Source organism: Halyomorpha halys, unplaced genomic scaffold, assembly GCF_000696795.3.
Source record: "Halyomorpha halys isolate HHAL.00 unplaced genomic scaffold, Hhal_1.1 Scaffold654.1, whole genome shotgun sequence".
NCBI lineage: Eukaryota > Metazoa > Arthropoda > Insecta > Hemiptera > Pentatomidae > Halyomorpha > Halyomorpha halys.
The window spans coordinates 183,952-193,111 of record NW_027108478.1 but is presented as its reverse complement, the minus strand read 5'-3'; the positions used below and the strand labels follow the sequence as shown (position 1 = coordinate 193,111).

General features: G+C 33.2%; 1 protein-coding gene across 1 annotated transcript in view; it reads right to left on the bottom strand.

Moving 5' to 3' along the window:
• LOC106685063 (DNA excision repair protein ERCC-8) overlaps window positions 1–8,859 on the bottom strand; it is a 22,614-nt gene extending 13,755 nt beyond the window's left edge. Inside the window, exons 1-2 of the mRNA XM_014427545.2 lie at window positions 8,629–8,859; window positions 3,709–3,998 (exon numbers count right to left, since the gene is read on the bottom strand). Of these exons, the coding sequence (XP_014283031.1) occupies window positions 3,709–3,998; window positions 8,629–8,801 (463 nt within the window). The 5' untranslated portion in view covers window positions 8,802–8,859. The remainder of the gene's footprint in view (window positions 1–3,708; window positions 3,999–8,628) is intronic.
• Window positions 8,860–9,160: the final 301 nt, after the last annotated feature.

The window sequence follows — 9,160 nt, the reverse complement described above, 5'->3', positions numbered from 1 at the left end:
TATATATATTTGGATCAGCTGATCTCCTCAGTCAGCTGACATTGAAGTAACAGCAGACTCAGGCCGTAACTCCCCCCACTAGTTTAAACTAACTTTCCCCGTAAACTAATACTACACAATATAACATACTATACAATAGAAAAGAAAAACAACAAAGAAAAACTATTTACAATAAAAATAAATTCCTATACCTAAACCTTTGAATAAAATAAAATAACTCTTCGTACGATAACATGAACAAGTAAAAATGAAAAAAAAAATAATTAAATTTACAAAAGTCACAAATAAATTTAAAACAATAAATGGAATACATAACTACATTTTCTGTAATATAATCTAGTTGTGGCAACATGAGGGTCACTCCAGTTTTTATTTTTTCATTGCTGGAAGTTTTTACTGCTCAATATGGACAGTTCTCCTCTTTCTTGGTTCTCATACGCTTTCTAATGTAACTATGTTGTGTTCTCTAATGGTTATCACCCTGAATTGAACCTCATTTTGTAACTGCTTATCCCTGTTAGACCCCAACTTCCTATAGACGATTGTCCCAATTTTGATTGCTCCCATCCTGTCTGTGACGTGTAAATTCTACAGCACTACCCTCCAGATTTTTTTCTTTTCCATTCTCTGCCGTGCTTTCTCCCATAACTTTCTCTGAGCAACATGGTTATTATGTTTCTCCTCTATGTCCACTGCCGTGCCCTTACAGTCCCGCCAATGTCCTTCAAGTCCAAAGAGGATCTAAAAGCCTGCAGGTATCTCATCTCTTTCACATATGTTACTTTTGTCTCATGGACAGTCCTTCCGGCCGTCCCGAGCATGTCCCCTTCTTTAAAAAAAAATATATTCATATTCCCTCCTAAGCCTTCGTCTTCAGTCCTCAGCTTGGTTGATTGCCCCAACTCAAGCCCCCGTGTTCTTCTGCTGAAAATGAGATTCATAGATTATACCTACCAACTTAATCCTCCATTTCCCCCTGCTACTCCTAACCCAAGCTTCCATCTTTCCTAGCTGGTCACACCCAATAATTACTTTGTATAATGTATGCATACTTCCAACAATATATACCGGCAAATTTTCCCTACTAAATCCCCACCGTGTCAACCCTATCTCCACCTCCCCCTCTACATTACAACGGCTACCCAAGGTGATTAATTTACACTGACATTCCTGAATTCAGTGTATTCTCTCTCCACTATACAGCTTTTCTAGGGCTTCTCAGCACATGATGGTGTTAGAACTGTTGGTATCCACCAAGCACCTCATTCTCGCTATCTCTATTACAGGCAAACCGCCACTCTTCTCCCTCATATTATAATTCAGCAGGGTGATGTCGCCCCTTTGCCAACTTTTTTCGACATAGAGTAGGCTTTTGATCAAGTCTGGCACCCAGGACTCCATCCTTTATAAACTCCATAAATTCTTTATAGATCTTAGATAGATTATATTCAAAGTAAAACACAATGGTTCCTATTTATCCCATTTCTCTCAGTCTGATGGTGTTCCTCAAGGTAGTATCCTCGGTGCCATCCTCTACACAGTCTATACAGCTGACATCCCAACCAATCCTAACACTATTCTAACCACGTAAGCCAATGACACAAGTGTGCTCACATTTAATAACCCGAACTCTGCATTCCAAACCACAACCCTCAAAGAATGGTGCCGAAATCGGAGGATAAAAATAAATCCCAACAAATCACCTTTACTCTTCGTCGTTAATCTGACTGCCCTACAGTATACTTTAGTAATTTTGCTCTTACCCCTGCAGAACAGATTCGCTACCTTGGACTACATTTGAACAAACGACTAACTTGGAATATTCATATAAGACTGAAAAGACAGGAAACTGCATGTCAATCAAGACTATTACAGCACTTACTAGAGAAATGGTCTAAACTTCCAATTCATTACAAAAGACGGATCTACATGAAAATAATAAGGCTATCTGAACAGCACAGCTTTGGGGCTCCACTAAACCTTCGAATTCATCTCGTATCCAATCCTTACATTCCAAAATCCTTAATGCTCCTAACTTTGTCACAAATAAAATCATACAAAAAAGACCTTAATGTTCCATATATAACCGATCTAGCCCGAACTATATATCAATCCTTCCATTATTAACTACCTAACCACCCAAACCCACTAATTTCTAACCTTACTCCCTCCTCTTCCATCCCTGACAATCCTCTGAGGTGCCTGAAAAGAAGATGGCTATGAGACCTTCTAATGTAAAAACGTTAATAGAGGGCTACCAATGGGTAGTTTCTCTACATGCCTGTATCATGTCATTATTATGATCTTACATCAAATTTACTTGATGTATTATTATGTACAGTTGTAAATTTCAATAAAGATATAAAAAAAAAAGTCATAAGGTAAACACTTTGTTGTAGGTTCATGAATCAAGAGTTATTGAATTCCAGATAAATCCAAACCTGGTAATGTGCAAGGGCCATGATATTTAAATAAATATTTTGTGATGGACAGGTATTACATTCAAGGTGAGTGTAAAGGGATTTAGAAATGAAGCTTTTGGCATGATTGGGGTCAATGGCAAAGAGGGGATTGAATTATTCAAATTTATGAATAATTTAAGGATCAATCACATTCAGAATGTTTTGATATAGTAGCGTTATGAGAAGAGACAGAAAATAACATTGAGAAATATGGATTATAAGATTTTTTATTAACTAAAGCCAGCTTCACAAAGTAACCAACTCTTCATAAAGTAAGAATGAAACACAAATAGGGCATCCATAAAAACGACAAGTGTTTGAAAAATTCTTTACTATTTTTAAAAACTGTAAATCTTTTTGATGTGTGAAAGAAAACTGATGTAGTACTGTCAACATGAGCTTATATAGGCTTGTGCTTACATAAATATTTACAAATATCTAAATTCACACATGTGGCTATTGAATTGCGCTTTGTGTGGAGCCTGAGTAATTTAAAAAATATTACAATTGTGTATTGAGGAGATGCAGCACATATTAATGAATTGAAATAGAAGTAGGATCAAATCTTTTGGATTTATGTAAAAATTAAAAATGTTTACATGGAACCTAAAATCAAGAAAATAGAGAAAATCTAGAAAATAGAGGGAATATACAATGCAGAAAGGATAGTTTTCAAGATAATGTTAATAATTTTAAATAAATGCATTAATATTTAATGGGAAGAGTAGGTAATTATAAATTTTCCACCCAACAAAAGGGAAGCAAGTTAAAAGTTAGAATTTTGTTAACATAACATTAAGGACAATTTTAGAAAGGTTGAGGTCGAGGGAATACCCATGATAATTCCTTTAGTTTTCAAGGAAGATAAGGAAACTGAATCTGCAACAAAGTCCATGCAACACAGACACATGAGTGATAAGCTGGTGTTTGTTGATGTGTTACAGTCTGAATCTCTCTTAAGTTTCCATGGGATCCTGATGAAATGTAAATCTGACAACTCTGAATGCATACCCATTTAATAAAAAAAAGTAACAGAAATTAGTACAAAATAGCAAAGTTATGAGTGAACATAAACAAAAAAAATTGAATTCAGAACCTACTCCTTTTTTAATGTTGGTTAGAAAATTATTTTGTATTTTATACCTCCCAACCATCGCTTTCAAGAAAAAAAATGTCTTTTATAAAGATAAATAAAATAAATGATTCATACAGGACCATAATATAATAAAATGATCAAAACAGGTACCTGCGATCATTTCTGGGTTCTGAGGGCTAGGCTTATGTTGGAAAATTCTTGTAGTCTCTCTCAACTCAATCCTTTCAATTTCTGTCATGGTTTCAACATCGACACAAATTAGGTGTTTGTCCCTAGCAGAATAGGTGAAAAAGCCCATACTTGGATTCCAGTTGATGCTCTCAAGTCCGGGTCGTATATTTGTTTGGATAGTCCAAACATTAAGGCACTTATAGCCATTTATTGAAGGTTTTGTGACATCATACAAGGAGACACTAGTTCCTGGATGAGCGACTAACAATCTGTAAATATATGGTTCTTTATATAATCATAATAATAATGATTCTTCGTAAAAAATCAATAAAGAAACAATATAACATATTATCAAGGTATAGACTATCTCAATACAGTTTACAAGATAGCTGTCATATATCCTTACAAATATAATCCTTATTACTGGAAGATTATTGATTCACCGTGTGTATAGATGAATAGATTATGGTCCGGGTGCGGTAAAAAAAAACTCAAATAGTAGAATTATACTATCTGAGTTTTTTTTACCTCACCCAGACCATATTCCATTCATAATCCTTAATAACTTGAGACCAGATTTTCATAATATTGCCTCTTTTGTTTCATAGCTTCAAATTCAATCAAACTCAACAGACATCTGAACCATGAAAATTTTGTTCTATAAAAAATGGTTTTATATTATACATTTTGAGGCTGCTGCACAAATTTGCACATTTTGAAGTTTTTCTGCATAAAGTTACTTTTTTGTTCATTTTTCAAGTTTTACCCATGGAATCATGAATTCATTAACAAATATGTCTGACTCATGAAAAAATCAAATAAAAATTGTTTAATACATGAAGAGTCAAATTCAACATTAAAAAAGAGAAAACATACATGAATAGCCTTGGAATATGAATAAACAAAGGCCTTAGGTAATAATCTCAATAATGTCTAATAAGATCGAATAAGTTCCCATAAGTTCACTATACTTCATGAGCAAGAATAAGTTCATAACAGTGATCTACTTAAAACCATAAAAATTGAGTAAAACAATTAATAATGCCTGAAACATAAATAAAACTTCTGGAAGGTTTTATTTACAAAAAAGAACCTGTTCTACTCCAAACCATGAAAGTTCCAGGGGTTCAGTACTTTGAAAGGAGGTACTGTTTCTTTATTATATTAGTCTGCATGACAAAAATTTGTCATTTCACAAACATTCACCAATAGCCAAATGATGAAAATTCGTCTTTGTAGCTTTGACATTGACTTTTGCAACATTCCCTTTCATACTGGAGCATGTTTCAAACAGTACCATTCACTGAAAGAATATTAATTATTTATAAAGTTAAAGATTCAAAAATAATTTACTTCATCTAATAAAAAAAGAGAATAATAACTTTGTTTTCATTTATTCATTTAAATTTTTTTGTGGATTCAATATTTTTTTTTTCAACTAAAGAAAGAAAAAAATTAAAAATTTATGTACCAGGGCATTCAAAAAGTCCTGTCATTTTTCGTTTGTTCGTTGTTTATTTTGATCCTAGAGTGTTTGCTAATTAATTCCGTTCAATACAACTTTTATCCATGTAAACACAAATGTTTATACTTTATGAATAGGAGGCTAAGGAGGATTAATTTAATGCAGTCACCATCCAACTGTCTAGTTAAAATGATTCCAGTTGAAACTCAAATTCGGTCGATTTGATTGCTCATCAACATTGCTCTATGAGTTTAAACTTGGCTCAAAAGCTGCCGAAACTGCTAGAAAAATATGCTCCGTGTTTGGGGAAGATGTGCTGTTTGAGCGGAAGGCACAATTTTGGTTTTCAAAATTTCGTGGAGGCGACGAGACACTAGAAGACGAGGCACGCTCAGGTCGACCAACTGTAGTTGATAAGGAGGACGTTCGAAGAGTAGTAGAGTTGGATCCGCGTCAAAGTTGTTCAGAGATAGCCTCTCAACTTAATATCTCAGCCACCACTGCCTGGAATTACCTTAAAGAACTGGGAAAAGTGAAAAAACTGGATAAATGGATTCCTCATAAGCTTTCAGATGCCAATATGCTTGTTCGCTTGACAACTGCATCTTCGTTAACTTCCCGCTTGAAAGTCGAACCCTTTTTGAATCGAATCATCACCTGTGATGAGAAATGGGTGTTGTACAACAACTTCAGACGATCATATCAGTGGTTGTCGGCAGATGAGAAACCTAAACAATTTCCAAAACCAGATCTCCATCCAAAGAAAGTTTTGCTCATTGTTTTCTGGACAGCCAAAGGTATAGTGCATTTTGAGATTCTGAATCAAGGGCAAACCATCACTGCAGAAGTATACTGCAATATACTGGACCATTGCCAATCCAAGCTTAAGACTTTTGATCCCTGCTTAGTCAACAGAAGAAGACCTTTGCTTCTTCAAGACAACGCTCGACCACACACCGCCAAATTGACCAGGGAAAAATTGACAGAAATAGGCTGGGAAGTTTTGCCTCACCCACCATATTCCCCTGACCTGTCACCCACTGATTATCACCTATTCAGAGATCTCGACAACAATCTGAGACAAAAATGTTTTCAAGACCGTGACAACCTAATTCACGAACTGACCACTTATTTTTGCAGTAAAAATCAACAGTTTTTTAAGGAAGGAATTTGGGCTTTACCATCTCGTTGGGAGAAGGTTACCGACTGTAACGGTGGATATTTTGATGAATAAAGGTGATTATTTGAAAATATTTATTTATTTATAATTTCCCCCAAAAAAACGACAGGACTTTTTGAATGACCTGGTATATAGACGAATTTATCTTATTTCATTTTGTGAAATTTCACTGAAAAATATATAATTTTAACAAGTAACATTGTTTATATATAGACCATATCATTCCTACAGACAGTGTCAAAAAATGCCAGCATTTTGTAAATGGCAGTACAAAAAATTACCAGACAAATGTGTTAACAAAACATAATCAATTTTGCGTGTTAAACAGACAAACTTCCTAAAATGTCCTTTAAAGTGTTTGCAGGGATTAAAACACTATATATTTAATTTTTATTTTCTATCCTCTCCACAAATATTATAATGGAATAGCTTCGGTGTTTATTTATTGTAATAGTAAATTAAATTTTATTTAACATTAATATTTAACTATATTATTCATATACCAAATATTACTTTTTTGTTTGAGAGTAGATAACGTCAATTAAAACACAAGTATCTTTTAATCCTTATCTATCAACTTAATTTTTCCCTGATGTTTCAGCCCTCAGGTGATAGTGTTTTAACTAATATTTAACATTCATATGTTATCATATCAAAAACTAATAGCTATTCCTCTACAAATACAGACAATATCTTAGCCTTCCTCAAACAGTTAATGTTCAATTTATATCAAACCCATGGCAAGATTTATATCAAACCTTAGTTAATACTTAGTACCCACGAATCATCATAATGTAATGAAACCAACTTTATATGGTTAACTCACTAAAATATAGCAACATAAAGCCTTACAAGATCAACATTATTGAGTCAATATAATAGTACCTAGAATATGTAGATACGAACACATGTCAATATTATTGATACAATATAGCCCTGAGACAGCCAATATAGAGACCAAATTTGACATAGACTTAATTACATGGACCGTATAGGGGCCCATAAAATGTGAATGTCTTCAAATGCATGATGCAGGAAGATTCTCAAGACGGTCACTGGTAGCGCTGTCATTGAAGTAGGTTATGAAATAAAATTTTTAAACAGTTAATACTTTGAGCTCAAATAATTTCTTAACACTCGCAAGATATTACTGGATAACTTGAAACATTGCACTCAAACATCGGCTCTGCAGCTTGCTCAAAAAACATCCTGAAAACAACAGATGGACCGATAATAAATTTAATGTCAGTATTAAGAGGTCAAATGGTTTTAACAGAATCACGAAATCTCAGAGAATAATTAGAACCATGAAACATAAAATGGTTGAGCCATTTGCTTAAAAATTGTGAAAAACCTACAAATTAGCAAATCCTAATCTTTTTCATTACTAGTTTTGTTTTTGTTCAATTGTTTCAACTGTATTCATAATTTTAAATTTAACCTTAATGCATAATGAACACTTTCTCTGTTTATCAGACATATACTAAACAAGACCTACAACACACTCAATAATACATTAAAAAAACTAGAAGTGTTGGGTTACAATGTACAAAACTGTAAACAGAACTAAGCGTGGTATAGCAGTGCGAGTCCTGGAGAAATCTCTCGATTATTTCTGTAGAGATATGTGTATCAGGTACACTGCGGGGGGCTGTTTATATTTACTTACAAATCAGTTCTTTTCACTGCATAGAACTACTTAAACATCACCTAAATTAATTACATTAAGATAAATCATTTATTCCTGATAGGATTATGAATTTTTTGGATGAATGTTTGTTTAGATACTTTACTGGTTACAGAGGGTTTAAATTTTATTGAACAGCTAATTCAAAAGGATTTCAAAATATTTGTTCTATGCAGGAATTCCTAATACTAAGGTTTGTTATAGTGAAATTTCATTGCAGCATGATACTGAACATGAATGCAGAGAGGAAAATACTAATACTACTCATGTATTTAATACTAAATAATTAATACTACTGATGGAGGAAAAAGAAAGACAAAATGTTGCTAATTAATAATATTAGAATTACTTATGAAAAGGCTACCTTACAAAGCACTGAAGGCCATGATACAGCTGGCCAAACCATTTAGGCAATTTTAAGGTTTACATGAACAAAAATAAAATCAAGTCGATTTTTTCATAAGACCTAAGTTTACTTATGATAGATAATAGGTTCTTGTGGTAAGGGAAATAAAATATTAATACTGAAAGCAATGACAAATGCAAGTATGCATAAGTATAAATTACCTGTTACTTTGTAACGAAAAATCCGTAGCGTGGGTGGTGAACTTGGTTTTAGAAACCTCATGATCACTACAAGAATAAATTCTCTTCAGCAGTTCATAATCCATCAGGTTGCCAAACTTATGACAAGTCATAAATCCTGCTTTTCTTTGGTCATAAAATTTCAGTAGATCCATAGCTACAGAATTAAATTAAAACAATCTTTAGCAAACTGAATTCATACTAAACGTCAAATCAAACAGATTGGCGGCTGTTGATGAATACACCGGAATACCTTCATAGAGGTATCTATATAAAATGCCAAAAAGTTTATTCAAGTTTGTTTAGAAAAGAAAGGAAAAATATGTAACACGCAACTAGTGTAAACAGTTTTGGAATACCCATAATATATAATATTGAATTCCGTTTAATACAATCATTTGACAATATTTTTTTAATAAAAGCGTCATGGATGAGTAGAATAAAAATAACCTAATTCAATGACCTAACTGCATTTTAACTAACATTTGTTTCTAATTATAAAAAAAATACATTT